The sequence below is a fragment of the Muscardinus avellanarius genome (assembly GCF_963383645.1).
Source record: "Muscardinus avellanarius genome assembly, chromosome: 7".
Taxonomy (NCBI): Eukaryota; Metazoa; Chordata; class Mammalia; order Rodentia; family Gliridae; genus Muscardinus; species Muscardinus avellanarius.
Window position 1 is genome coordinate 105,034,383 of NC_137793.1, and position 15,353 is coordinate 105,049,735.

A 15,353-nucleotide genomic window follows, 5' to 3' on the forward strand; every position below is an offset into this window, starting at 1 on the left:
AATCTGATTTTGGATGAATCATTGATAGTGTATAGCAATGCAACTGATTCTGTTTGTTAATTTTACCTGTAATTTTTCAAATTTGCATATTGATTCTAACAGGTGTGTGGGGGGAGTGGCTTTAGGTTCATCTATCTAAGATTGTTATCTTCAAGCAGAGATAGTTTTATTTTGTTTCTAATGTAGATGCTTTTTCTTTTTCTTGACTACTTTCTCTGGCTAGTACATCATGTGGAGCAAGAAAGGTGAGAGATTATTCTTGTTTTGTTCTGGCTTTTAGAAGATTTCAGCTTTTCACCATCAAGTATGATGTTAACCGTGGGGTTTTCATAAATGGTCTGTATCATGCTGAGTTCCTTCCTTCCTTCCTTCCTTCCTTCCTTCCTTCCTTCCTTCCTTCCTTCCTTCCTTCCTCTTTCTTTCTTCCTTCCTTTCTTTCTTCCTTCCTTCCTTTCTTTCTTTCTTTCTTTCTTTCTTTCTTTCTTTCTTTCTTTCTTTCTTTCTTTCTTTCTTTCTTCCTGGTGGTACTGGGGTTTCTAGAAGCCCTTCTACCTCTGGGCTACACTCCCAGGTCTATTTTTTATATTTTGAAACAGGGTCTCTTAAGCCAGAGCGGCTAGTTTCGAACCTGCGCGATCCTCCTGTCTCCGCCTCCCAAGTGTGGGGATTACAAGTGTGCACCACCATGCCCAGCTGAGTTACATTCTTTCTATACTTAATGTTTTAAAGTTTTTATTGAATGTGTGTTACAAAGAGGTATTTAATTTTTTAGTGGTTTTTCTGCATCTGTTGAGATGATCATGTGATTTTTATCTTTGCTTCGGTTAATATGCCCTATCACATCAATTGATTTGCATATGTTGAGATGTCTTTGTACCCAGGAATGAATTCTACTTTATTGTGAGGTATAATTCTCTTAATGTGCTACTGTCCTGGGGTTGCCAGTATTTTACATATTTTTGCATCTGTGTTCACAAGGGATATTTGCCTGTAGTTTTTTTTATGATGTCATTGTCTGGCTATGATATTGGAGTGATGCTGGCCTCACAGAACAGGCTTGGAAGGATTCCTTCTATTTTTTGGCAGAGTTTAAAGTTTAAGAAGGATTGATATTAATTCTCTTTTAAGTGATTGGTAGCATTCATTATTAAGCCTTTGTTCCTGGACTTTTATTTGTTTGGAGCTTCTGATAACTACTTTTCAATCTCTTAAACTGTATTTTAGAGTTTTATTGGTACAATATGATTATATACCATAGTAAGATTCAAAGTGATACATTCATATCCACACATAGCATCTCTTAGTATGGTTTCTTCCTAACCCCATTCAGCTAGCCCTGTCCTTCCTCCCCATACATGCTAGTAAGGTTGTCTGTTTTGAAATGTACCTAAAACCAATTAATTAATATTTCCAAACCCTTAGCCCTGCTCACATGAATAAACACTAGCTCTCTCCTTTGTCCTGAGTCAGCCTGACCTGTCTCTTGACACTGCCATGTCTCCCTTCTGCTGGAGCAAGAAGCCCTAGGAGTCTCACTCCTGTTGTTGTGCTTCTGATTTTTCTGCTGAAGAGTCACAAATACCTACCTGTCCAGCATCATATCTATCGGCTGGCTGTGTGCCTTTGGACTAACTTGCTCGTTTTCCTCTGTGCAACAAAGACAAAACTATAGCTCTGCCTCTTGGAGTTGTTAAGAAGCATAAATGAAACAATGTGTGTGTGATTTATAACACATTCTCAAATACCTTATAATGCACTAATTTGTTGTTTATATCCATTTTTGCTCCCCCAGAGCTACTCCCTACCCTTCCTTACTCTGCTATACCTTGGAAGATTAACCTGTAGAGACCACCTCAGTAGGCTCTCCTGTCCTCTGGTTGAACCTGTCAACCAGATGAATAGAAGGTATCCTGGCAGGAGGTAAAAAAGCAGGAGAGTGAGCTTGGGTCCCCCTTGATCCCCCCGGCTGCATCACTGTGGGCTGATCGTTCCCTCTCCTCAAATTCTTCAGGCTGAGGAATAGTAAAGATGCCCGGCCCTTGATGGCTTTGTGGTAGGCACAGTGCTACCCCAGCGATCCCCCCCACACCCCTTCCTTGTAAGTTGTCTCTCTTGCTTGACTCCTTGTAAATTACCCCTTTTTCTTGGCTCTCATATCTCATACAGCTTAACTCTGCCATTGGTGTCTATGTGATGGCCTTCAATTCTTTGTTTTTTTTTTTTTTCCTTTTTGCGGGTCTGGGGATAGAACTCAGGAGCATTTGATCTCTGAGCTATAACCCCTGCCCTATTTTTTATTCTTTTATTTATTTTATTTTATTTTTTGGGGGTACTGGGGTTCCTGGAAACCCTTCTACCTCCGGGCTACACTCTCAGACCTATTTTTTTAATATATATTTTTATTTGGAAACAGGGTCTCTAAAGCAAGCACGGCTGGCTTCGAACCTGCGCGATCCTCCTGTCTCCACCTCCCAAGCGCGGGGATTACAAGTATGCACCACCACGCCCGGCACTTTATTCTTTTATTTTGAAACAGGGTCTCACTGAGTTGCTGAGGGCCTCACTAAGTAGCTGAGGCTGTCCACGAACCGCAATCCTCCAGTCTCAGCCTTCCAAATGCTGGGATTACAAGCGTGCACCACCACACCCGTCTTGGCCTTCAATTATTACATCCCAGATGTTCCCTTGCTTTTATTTAATGCTTTGGGATAACAATAAACCATTCTTCCCAATTGTCTCTTTTCTTGATGGCCAGTTCAGGAAAGGAAGACCCTGCTTTTTCATACCTAATGTTTTTAACAGAGTTCTTCAAACTGCCCTCAATAAAAGATTCCAAGTTTTGTGGTTTGGAGAGACTGCAAATAAGAACAAGGGGCAGAAGGAACAGTGGGCGGATACTGATGGCCCCCTCCTCCTCCATTTTGGCTGGTTTGTGAGAAGCTATAAAACTTGAGCCTTTGGCCACCGCCAGGGTGTGCTAGTGAGACCTGCAGCAGGGACTTGCCCCGGGACATCTGTCTACAGGAGGATCAATGCCAGCGACTGGCCTCACGGTAGTAAAGGGAAGGGTGGGCCAGGCATGGTGGTGCATGCCTGTACAGCCTCAGCTACTGAATGAGACTCTGTTTCAAAATAAATAATTAAAATAGGGCTGGGCGTGGGGCTCAGAGGTAGAATGCCCCTGGGTTCAATTCCCAGTATCGCAAAAAAAAAAAAAAAAAAGAAAAGAAAAAAAAGAAAAAAAAGAAAAGAATACTATATTTTTTATTTGGAAACAGGTATCTCTTAAGCCAGTGTGGCTGGCTTCGAACCTGTATGATCCTCCTGTCTACGCCTCCCAAGCGCGGGGATTACAAGCGTCGCCACTGCCCGGCTGACAGTAACTCAGTGTGCGGCCTGGTTGGCACAGCAGTGTTCGCCAGCAGGCACCTGGATTGTGTTCCTGGCAGTGGAGCTGGGATGGCAACAGAGCTAATGTCCGACTCCGCAGCTCCGAGCTGCCCCACGTTTGTGACATAGAAAATGACCGTGAAGTCCCCGCCGCGTACATCATCACTGGGAACTCTGTGGGGCCGTTGCAACTGATCCTTTTCTTTGTGTATGTGTGTGTGTGTGTGTGTGTGTGTGTGTGTGTGTGTGTGTGTGAAAAATTGTGTCTTACTATGTGTATGGTTTCTGTCCCGCTCTTTGCATGTATATATGAGCTTCTGTGTCATTAAATATTTTTAAGAATATGAAAAAAACCGACTTCTGCCTTAAGAGATTAACCAGCTTTACAATATGTGTGTGGGCAATTGTATCACTAACTTAGTATAGATGACCAGACAGGATTTGGGGCCAGTCTTGACCTAATCTGGAGATACTAACCCATCTCTTTGAGGCTTGTCCTACCTTGCAGATCTCCTTCTGGGCTTTGGGAATCCAGGGGTTCACATCCCCAGAAGGTAGCTGCTTCCGGAGACCCTGGATGGTCTGAGATTTGAGTGGCAAGCGTGGACCAATCTGCTCATTCAGGTAGAGCTCACAGATCCTGTCGCCCAGCATGTGACGAAAGACTGAGTTTCCATCCATCCTGTTAACCATCAGGACTTTGACAAAGTGCTGCAGGTCCTGCCAAAGGTCCAGGAGCTGGGCCTCCACATCCAAATTGAGCTTCTTCAGGTGGTCCCGGAAGGGGCTCCCTGCACAGGCGTCCGCACACAAGGCCCAGTGGGTGTACCCCATGGAAAAGCTTTGCTTGGTGGCCTTCGTGACTGTAATCTGGGAGGGGTAATGGATGATGGGGGTGGAGGTCCGCAGGTGGGTAGAGAACTTCATCTCAAAGAGGCCTTCCATGCAGAGGCTCTTAGATTTCTTCTTCATACCAGACTTCTTGGCAGAGTGACTCTCCTTCTCTGGGGAGCCATTCACTTTCTCCTTTGAAGAAGGCACTTTCAGGGAAGGCTCTGGCTCTGCCTTCTCTGGAGGATTCGTCTCCTTTGGGGGTGTAATGCTGACATCTGTCTTAGAGTCCATTTCCAGAAAGAAAGAGCTGGGGTGTGTCAGTTTCCACATCTTCCCCTTGGCCTTCTTGCTTGAGTACTGCTTTTGGGATTGGTGGTACTGGCTGATGCTCATGTTCAGAGGAAGCCCTCCCTCGTGAGTGTAGCAAATACTGTACAGGCGAGTTTCATACTCCTCCATCACCCTGTGGCACGCCTCCTCGGTGGCCATGGCCATCTTGGCGTGGGTGTAGAAGTTGGGGAGCCAGTAGCTCTGAAGCTTGAACAGAGCCACTTTCTGCATGTGGCTCAGGGTCTCTCTTCTGGTGGTGGTCTGGTTGGGATGCCAGGTGGAGAGGTTCAGCAGGGATTCTGGGAAGAATAAAGGGAGAGGAAGGGTGAAAATGTTGTGATGATGGCAACGGTGAGGACAGAGGTCTTAAGCTTTGCCCGAATGCCTGTGTGCGTTCCCCAAACAATTCTGGTTGGGCAGGTGAAGCGGACAGTAGACACATTTTTAAGGTGTGCTCAGTACACAGTGATCCTGTCCTCTTTCTTTCCACTTTCCACGCCCCCACAGAAATGGGACAGTTAACAGGATTTCTTGAATGCTTTTTAGAGTACTGACTATTAGTATAAAGAAAAGCAAAAAGTACAAGAAATGATTGTGAAGAATGAGAGATACAGACGTCGGAATGGGATCCTTCAGGGTCAGAAATGACCAAAGGAAGAGCTTGGGACTGGATAACATGAAGGGGACGGCTCCTCCAGATCACAGTCAGTCCTTACTAGCTCTGACTTTAATGCTATCAATTCTCAATCATCTCTACGAATGGAGAAGAGTATGGCTAATCCTGAGCAGCAGATCTAGCATGCACTGGTATTTGGGGTTGAGATGCCTCTTCATCCAACAAAGATGAATGTGATGTTCTAGAGAAAAATCTGGCTGACTTTTTAGGTAAAGGGCCAGACAGTAAATATTTTAGGCTTGGTGAACTCATACTGTTTCTGCAGCATAGTCTCCTGTCTCTCTCTCTCTTGTACTGGAGATTGAACACAGAGGTTCTATCTCCAAGCTATACTCCCAGCCCTGGTTATTTTTATTTAAAACAGGGTCTCACTAAGTTACCAAGGGGCCTTGCTAATTTGCTGAGGCTGGCCTTGAACCTGTGATCTTCCTGTCTCAGCCTCCCAAGTAGTGAGATTACAGGTGTGTGTCACCATGCCCGGCTTCTTTCACTTTTATCTTAACCCTTTAAAAATTAAAGCCAGCCGGGCGTGGTGGCGCATGCTTGTAATCCCCGCGCTTGGGAGGCAGAGACAGGAGGATCGCACAGGTTCGAAGCCAGCCGCGTGTGCTGGCTTAGGAGACCCTGTTTCCAAATAAAAAATGTAAAAATAGGTCTGGGAGTGTAGCCCGAAGGTAGAAGGGCTTCCAGGAACCCCAGTACCACCAAAAATAAAATAAAATAAAATAAAAATTAAAACCATTCTTTTTTTTTATAGGCCACATGTACTGCATTTGACCCATGTGTAATTTGTTCTAGAAAATCCTATTTCATTAAAAAAAAAACACAACAGAGCTGTGCAGGCTCAGAAGATGTAAGAGTTTTTCAATTTTCCTGTTTCAATTCCTCTTCACTCCTTCCAGCCAGCTTTCACTGGCGGGCAAAGTATCAGGAAGAGGCAAATACCAGTCTAAGGACAGCTGGTGCCTTTCAACCTTTCCCCATTAAGAGTCGGGCTTCCCATTGGCATCCCCGATACTTAGCTGATGGAGAGGGTAGCAGTCTGAAAAGCAAAATACTGGGAGTTATAAGATGCTGGACTGACTTTATGGTTACATCTCCCCAAGAGTTTCACTTCAGTGATGCTTTGCGATTCTTACTGATGTTCATGTTGCAGAGGGTCAACACCCTGGAGCCCTCCTGCAGGTGGGTGGCCTTCAGCACCAGGAGGAGGGACAGGTAGTAATCTCTCACTTCCAGGTTCATCTCATCTATGCTCAGGATCTTCTCGGCAAGGATCCAGAAATCCACCAGCTCTTCACCTACAGATCAGACAGGACAGGCACAGAGCTGCACCCTAACCTTGTTTCTTTGGTGGCGTGTCTGGGAGAGGCCACAGACACACCACCAGCCAGTTCTAGTGCAGCAAGCACCAGCATTAGACATTTCTTTGGGGTAAGACATCAACTCCAGAAAAATCCTCATGTGTGTTTGTGGGTGGGGGGTGATGGAAACAGGAAGGGACTTAATACATCTGTGTCCTTGAGCGTGAGTCATGAGATATTTAAATTTTGTCCAAAATAATGAAGAATTGGAGGAGAAAGCACATTTCCTAGACCATGGACCCTTGACAGCCTGATGAAGGACACTGGAGCCTAAGGGTGCCCAGGTCCACATTGCCTAGTTTACAACTTTGTCGGAGATAAACTCTGAATGGCAAGCTGACAGCCACAGCCTGTCTAGTTCTCCTATCCTTGCCCCTACAGACTCATGGTTTCCCCCTTAAAAAGTGCTTGTCAAGCCGGGCGTGGTGGCGCATGCTTGTAATCTTCGCGCTTGGGAGGCTGAGACAGGAGGATCGCACGGGTTCGAAGCCAGCCTCAGCTACTTAGTGAGGCTTTCAGCAACTTAGTGAGACCCTGTTTCCAAATAAAATATAAAAAAGGTCTGGGAGTATAGCCTGGAGGTAGAAATCCTCTGGGTTCCACCCCCAGTACCACACACACACACACACACACACACACACACACACAAAGTGCTTGTCCCTGAGTGGCTGAGGACCCAGCACCCAAAAATTGCTGGACCCAATGGAACAGAAAGCAGTGGTGGCCAACACTTTCAGCACGGGGCTTTACTTGTGCCCTATCTGTCTCCCCATCCTTTATGAAGCAGGGGATTAGGGGCCTTATTCACCTTTGTACCCCAACCTTCTAGTACAGTGGCTGCCACACAGTGGTGCTCAAGAAATATTGCTGAATGAATGAATGAGCAGGAAGGATTCTGGCTGGGTTTTTGTTTTGTTTTGTTTGGTTTGGTTTGGTGGTACTGGCGATGGAACCCAGGGACCGTCTACCTCCGGGCTACACTCCCAGACCTATCTTATATTTTATTTGGAAACAGGGTCTCTTAAGCCAGTTAAGGCTGGCTTGGAACCTGCATGATCCTCCTGTGTCAGCCTCCCAAGCGTGGGGATTACAAGCGTGTGCCACCACGCCCAGCAACTATGGCTGTTTTTACTCTGACCTGTTTTATACCATGTATATCTGTTTTATACCATGGACTCCAGTTTTCTAGCATTCTTACCCAAACTATCTCATGAAACATTTCTTGTATTTATGATAAGCACACATGGTTGTCATCTAGAACTCTGGGACAATGTGGAAACTGCTGAGGACTAGCAGAGGCCCCAGGGGCCACTTCAGGAACCCACCTGCACTGCCTTTGAGGTAGGAACAGAAGCGCCACATCCCTCTGACCCCGCCAACGCACTTCTCCAGGAGCCACTGGTCGGCCTTTTTCCATCTCAACATCTTGGCTGCCAGGAAAAGTCCACGGTAAGAAAGAGAATGAGCTCTTCCCCCGCCCCTCTTAGCCCACACTCAGCCAGACCGCCATTCGCTCAGTGTGAGTGAGGAAAAATGGCAGCCAGCGGGATGCGTGAGGTCAGGCACGGAGCCATTGGGGATGTGTCTCATGTCATCTGACATGAGGGTCCACAGTTAAGCTTTAACCTGCAGCTCAAAAACATCCTCCAACCAACGCCCCTGTCCCCATAGTCCCTACCTGACAACGATATTTTTTCTTAGTGTACTTTTAATCCAGTTTTACAAATCTATGCATAAATTGAGGGGGCAGTTGAGTATAGCAGCAGATTTGTTACAACATTATACACTCCAGGGATTCTCTTGGAGGTTAACTTTGCTGGGAGTGGAACATCTTGGGTTTCCTTTGGCTAGTGAGCCAAAAGTTACCAATTCAACCAAATTTTATTCATTCATTCTTCCAAGAAATATTTATTACATGCCTACTAAGTGCCAGCTATTATTCTAGGTGATTGGGATACATCAGCAAACAGAACTAAAATCCCCAGGGAGCTTTTATTCTTATACACAATGAATGCATTATTTACTGAAATTGTTATAAGCACCAGAGAAAAACAGAAAAGAGCAAAGTAGAGGAAGATTCGGGGTTCTGGGGGCATGGACTGGACGGATGGACAGGATATAGTAGAGTAGTCAGTGAGAGAGTAGTTTTCTTTGAGGAGCTAAGGTTGGCAGGAACATTGGAGGAGTGAGAAGGATGTTCCTGAGTATCTGGAACATTCCAGGTAGAGGGATCACATTTAACATCCTAAGTTTATAACATTCTAATTTGAATTTATAACAGTTTAACTTCAATAACAGGCAAAACTGTGCTCCTTCGAGAGCTCCGCCTTCGTTTCTTTCTGTTGTTGATGTCACAAGACTGCATCTTTATATATTGTGTGCCCCAGAATATAAACTAACCACCTGGTGGCATGCATTGGTCTGTTAGATTATGTAGAAAACAAAATATAATGCAGAGGTTACAAACCAAAGTTCATATAGGACTAGCTTTTAGACTAACAATTATTCTCTTAAAATGCACTAAATGTTTGAATCATATGGAAAAGGTAGAGTTATGCATCATTGCTACAATACTACTAGATTTTATAACTGTCCATTTATTTGCCTTTATTGAGGTACTTTATGTTTAATATGGATTCAATTTATTATCTAGTGTCCTTTTGTTTTACCCTGAAGAACTTCCTTGAGTACTTCTTATAGGTCATCTTTCTCAGCTTTTATCTAGGATAATCTTAATTTCACCTCTCACTTTGTGTGTGTGTGTGTGTGTGTGTGTGTGTGTGCACGCGCATGTGTGTGTGTGTGTGTGTGTGTGTGTGTATTTACTTTATCCATAATGTCCTTTAGTTCTTGGGATATCTTAAAGAAAACTGTTTCAGTATCATTTTCTAGTAGATCTGCCACCAGGTCTTTTTCAGGAATAGTTTATTTTCCCTTAATTGGGCTATGCTTTTCTGTTTCTTTGTATGACTTTGTGGCTTTTTGTTAAAAACTGAACATTTGAATCTAATAATGTGGTAAGTCTGGAAATCAGATTCCCCCTCCTAACCTTGCTATTCATTATTCATTTTGTTTATTTAAATTTTTAAAAACTTGCTGTGGGCCACTTTTGTGCCGAGGCTCAGCTTGAAGTATGAACTTGAGTCTTTTCGGGTCTTGTCTAAGCTTGTGACTTCCCTAGGCAATTTCCCTTTCTAATTTTCCCCATAACATGCAATTAATTTTGAATGGCCTAGTCCTTAATCTCTACATCCCCAAAGGTGGGAAAATGAAAAAGCAAGAGAGAGAAGAATGCTAGACCTTTAAGTTCCCAGGAAACCACTTCAGCCAGAGGGAGAGGGGATTACACTGATGGAGAGGTGTAACACATCCCTCTGGGATCAGAAGCAGCAACAAGCTATCAGAGCCCAGATCCCTGGTATTTGGAGGACAAGATCCTCTCTGATTATCACAACTCCCACAAGCTGTGTGCAAGCCGCTCCAGGGGTTGGGGTGGGGAGATAGACAGCTGCTGCTGTATGAAGAGCTGGAATGAAAGTGACTGCGGCTTCCTGTGTAAGCCTTCCCCTGAAAGTTGCAGACCTCAGCAGACCCCAGATTCCAAAATAGTGATATCATATAAATTCTGCCCGTGCATTTGCTATCTAGATAGGGTGCTTCCCAATCTGCCATCTTCCTAGAATTAGCAGCTGTCTCCCCCAAATTACGTTTTAGAAGACTCTCTGGGATGCTGTGAATGAGGGCAAGAGTAGACATGGTTTCAGTGCAGAGTAGACATGGTTTCAGTGCTCAGGTAGGAGATGATAGTGGTTTACACCAAGTGGTAATAATGAAGGTGGTAAGATTGGCTTGATTCTGGATATGTGTTAGAGAATCTGGTCGTGCTCTGTGACCTAGCAAGACCCCTATAATTTCTGACAACAGTAGGATCAATAGCCTAGCCCACCAGACTGCTACCGTTGTCCCAAGTACCAATTTTAGCTAAGGGTTCCCCTATGGTTGCAGTGTAGGCTGGGCCACCCACATATCTACACATGTAGCAGTATTTATATCTTAATATAGGGCATAAGATTATTGTATAGTATATAATGTATGGTACAGTATATAGTGTATAGTATGACTTCCCATATTTCACCACACACATACACTTATGCTTACCTCCTTCTGGGGACCTAATGAAACTGAGGAGTTCCTGACAGAGAATGTAATGGAAACACAAGTTCGTTTTACAGAAGAAAGGTAACCGGTATTTTTCCAACCAGGTCAATAATCCTTTATACTTGGGAATCTAGAGTGCAAACAAAATCGCAATAGAAAGATAAGTGGAACTGTTAAGAAATGCAGCTTAGCAAGGGGTAATCGATAGCCTCGCACTTTCAGTATCCAAGTAGAGGAGTGTTGATTAAAAATAGTATCGAAGGCCAGGTGAGGTAGTATATTCCTATAATCCCAGTACTTGGGAGGCTGTGATAGGAGAATCACAAGTTCGAAACCAGCCTCAGCAATTTAGAAAGATTCTCAGCAACCTAGCAAGACACTGTTTCAAAAAAAAAAAAGATAAAAATAAAAAAGGGCTGGGGTATAGCTTGGAGGTAGACTGTCCCTGGGTTCAATCCCTAGTATCATACCAAAGGGAGAAAAATATTATCTACTTAAAAACTCAAGCTGAAGCTTCCAAAGAAGTGAATTAACTGGTAAGAAATAAAGTTGATATTTCTCCAACAATTCTTCCTCATTCCTGGATGAATTTCTTAAGGAAATTTAAGCCTTGCTTTCAGAAAAGAAGCAGAAAAAGTCTTGGTCTGTGGTGTTGGGTCGTAAACTATTTAACTGGCTTCACTGTAAACACGTGATTTCTCACAAGTCTCCAACACATATCAATTATACATACAACATGTGCAATAACACGTAAACATACACACATACCATCGTTCAGGGTACAGGCTGGATCTTTGAGGGTTCAAACCACCAGATAAGGGAGAACAAAATTTTAAAGTTTAAGTTTCAGAATTATCTTAGGGAAATCAAACACAAGAACTTAGGGTAGGCTATCTTTTCTTAGCTCTTTAGGACTAAGAAAAACAATTGTGAGCAGGGGTTAGAGTGCTCTGTCTGACTCCACGTAGTCAAGGAGGGCCTGCAGACTCCGTTGGAAGGCTTAAGATCTACCTAGTAGAAAAAGAGAAGAAAAGGGGGATAAAAGGAAGAGCAAGGCAGTGCATAAGGAAAAGGGAAAAATGTCGATAGAAAGAGAAAAAAGATTAAGAGAAAGACATGGCTATAGGATAAAATGGTCACATAATTCTCAGAAATTGCAGAAAGATTTCCTACCTTCATCTATATCTGATCTAGGTATAGACTCGGCTCACAGGGGCTGCTACTTCCTATCACACACCCTAGGGTAGACGTTTTCAGTCAGTTCCTAGACTCTGTTTAGATGTGGCCTCATAGTTTATCTAAGCACAGCACTCCAAGCATCTACTACCCAACAATCATAGTGGACAGGAGAGAGGAAGGGGGGGGAGAGAGAGAGAGAGAGAGAGAGAGAGAGAGAGAGAGAGAGAGAGAGAGAGAGAAAGATTCCATTTGCTGACTATAAACTAGAACGCAAAGGTAAGGCTTCCCAAGCAATTGTTTGCACAAGGTAAAAATGTAAACTCTCTTCCTGGCTTGATATTATTTGTTTCACTTACCTGTTTTACAGTTTCGTTCATAGCCATCTTCTGGTCTCCTTCTTCTTTTCCCTCTCCCAATTCATACTTCATTTAAAACTCCATCTTCCTCTGCCCCAAAGCCCTCTTCCATTCAAGAATTGTACTTACCAAGTCATTAGGTATTTCTGGCCACAGTTTCCACTGTGAATTTTCAACCGTATAAAATGGTGTCTGACCAAAGACCTGCAAAAGAAAGCTAGAAAACAGCCCAAGAGGAAGAGCTTCTCTTCAGAGACCTGGCATGTGGTCCCGCTGTGGCCAAAGAGGAGGAAGGGCTCTGCTGCTGTCCTATTTCAGGGACATGAAGTCTTTTCTGTTCAATTTTTATTGGTGTATTATAATTGTACATGCTAGTGAGGATCATAATTCTACCTTCATATGTACACATAACATTATTTGGTGTGTTTCTTCCCCCTCCTCTAACCCCCTTCCACTCCTCTACTGGTCTGTCTCTCTTCTAATTTTTATGAGGTTCCTTCTCTTTTTTCTCTCTAGCTTCCACATTAAAAAAAAACATTTTTTTTTTGGTCCTGAGGATCAAACCCAGTGGCATTCTACCTCCAAGCTATACATCTGGTCTGCCCATCCTTTTTTTATTTGAAAACAGGGTCTTGCTAGGTTGCTGACAATCTTTCCAAGTTATTGAGGCTGACTGTGAACCTATGATCCTCCTGCCTCTGCCTCCCAAGTACCCAAGACATGCACCACCAGGCCCTGCTGAGACATTTATTCTTAAATTTATTTCACCAAATCAACTTGGCCTGTACCAAAATAAGTAGACTTTTGGCTTGACCCTGACCAGGCTTGGGAGCTATCTTGCTGGTGTGCAAAGATCAGGGCTCTTGATATCAGAACATATAACATTTTTCCTTCACATTATTCAGTTCCTTTATGGACTCAGAGAGGCAAAGCAAAGGTCTACAATCTTTTCCTTATGAGAAATAGCTTTGGATTTATCTAGAACCTTGAACTGGAAGACGTAGAGAGAACTGAGAGCTGAAGACTTCGGGCATGAGTTATGTGTGGAAGCTTTAACAAGATCTCAAACTGATAGCTAGTTCTGGGCTATTGTCCTCTATTGTCACGGAGGAGCGATGATCACCTTGGAACAAGCTTTGAAACTGGTGGGGAAAGACTTGTACATTTAAAGTTCTCTTAGTTGAAACAATCTTATAATAGACACCAAAGTGTCTCAGAACATCCCGGGAGTGTTCATGGAGAACTGGGTCCACGGAAGGCCCAATTCATGGCAGTCTGACCGTCTCCTCAAGCTCCAACCCTAACCAGCCTGTGGTCCCCTCATCCTTGAATCCCTTTGTCCCTCGATCTGGATTTGAGGTAGGAAACGAAGGTAATAGTGCTGCTTGTACATATAAGTTAATAAGGGAGACATGTGGTTCTTAGGGACCTCCCTCTGCTCTGCACTCAGTGTGTGATACGACATGCCCTGCCTGGTGTACTAATACTTGACAGGGTGTGTGATAGAACCGCACAGTTGTAGGTTACAGAGGAGCAGCTTCAATACAACACTTGAGGGCATGGGAGCGTGGTGCACAAAGACCTGAGCAGGGCAGATTCACTGCACGCTCTTAGGCAAGTCATGTGGCTTATGAGAGCCGCTAATAAATGGGGAGTCGTGCCTATTTTAAAAAGTAACTGTGAATGGGAATGAAGGGATAGACATGTGTAAATTGACAGGACTACTCAACACGAAATAACACTGTCTGTCTCCATTGACTACAGCTGCCTAAGTAGCCAGGACCCTCTTACACTCTTGGCCTGAAGACATTGCTCTGGTGCTGGGACATTATTGTGAGCCTCTTCAATCATACTGGTGAACTGAGTGGTGAATATGTCTTAAGACTTCTGAGACCTTCACGAAGATAGTGGAGAGGCAAAGGTGTAAGCCAGGATCTCCCCAAAGCTCTGCTCATGGAAACGCTCTTCTTGCTTCCCATTTACTAATTTATTTTTGATACTGGAGATTGAACCCAAGGGTATTTTACCTCCAAGCTACATTCCCCACCCCTTTTTGTTTTGAAACAGGGCCTCACTGGGTTGTTGAGAGTCTTGCTACATTGCTAAGGCTGTCCTCGAACTTGTAATCCTCCTGTCTTAGCCTCCTAGGTACTGGGGTTACAGATGTATGTTTCCATGCTAGGTTCCTGTTCCTTTTTCAAATCATATTGGTTGGCACCATTTTTTTCTTTGTCTCTAAAGCCTTGCTTCTCTTGCTACTCAACTGAGTTTATTTCTCCTACTTCTAGTTTTGTTTTTTTTGGTACTGGATATTGAACTCAGGGGCATTCTACCTCCAAGCTACACCCCCACCCATTTTATTTTGAAACAGGATCTCACTAAGTTGCTGTTTCATGCTAAATTGCCGAGGCTGGCCTGGAGCTGGAGACTCTCCTAGGTCAACCATGCAAGTACTGAGATTACAGGTGTGCGCCATCACACCCATCTTGTCTCCTACTTCCTTCTCCACCTTCCCCTCTGTTCCTTCTTCCCCTAGTTGGTTTCTAAATATAGACTCCTCTTTTAAGGTTACACTCATGTCAGCTTCTCCTGACTCCTCTGGGTCAGGGCTTTTGCTAGAGGAACCATGGGGAAGACAGAAAATAAAGCCTGGGCTGGAGGTGGGGGTGAGCAGGGGTACTTAGGCTACAGCAGAAGTCACCGGGCACTGGTATGGGCAGACCAGATCAGAGGAAATGCCTCTGGATGGGAAAAGGCGGTTACGGGGGCTGAGGATTTAGATTTTATCATATTGATTATAGGAAGTTCCTGGAGATGGGAGAGGTAGCTCTGGCTCATATTAATTTGCTCAAGTAGGAAAAGTTTTTTACTTAATAAAGAACTTAGTAAGATACCAAAAAAGGGCCCTTGGGTCATCGAGATTTGTTATTCAGCTGTTAATAAAGCATTTTAAGTCTGAGAATGCTTACCGGGAGAGAAAGAAACGTGTTGAAGAAGTCAGCAAAGATTTCATCCTCTAGCAGAATGATGAGATTTGTAGACCCGATGATCTCTATATGGGGAGGA

The 15,353-nt window shown here is 44.0% G+C and overlaps 1 protein-coding gene across 1 annotated transcript in view; it reads right to left on the minus strand.

The window, feature by feature from the left end:
* RGSL1 (regulator of G protein signaling like 1) overlaps positions 1-15,353 on the minus strand; it is a gene marked incomplete at both ends in the record, with an annotated part of 55,065 nt that overhangs the window by 36,277 nt on the left and 3,435 nt on the right. Inside the window, 6 exons of the mRNA XM_080698758.1 lie at positions 3,892-4,853; positions 6,370-6,531; positions 7,920-8,024; positions 10,753-10,882; positions 12,417-12,491; positions 15,257-15,339. Of these exons, the coding sequence (XP_080554884.1) occupies positions 3,892-4,853; positions 6,370-6,531; positions 7,920-8,024; positions 10,753-10,882; positions 12,417-12,491; positions 15,257-15,339 (1,517 nt within the window). The remainder of the gene's footprint in view (positions 1-3,891; positions 4,854-6,369; positions 6,532-7,919; positions 8,025-10,752; positions 10,883-12,416; positions 12,492-15,256; positions 15,340-15,353) is intronic.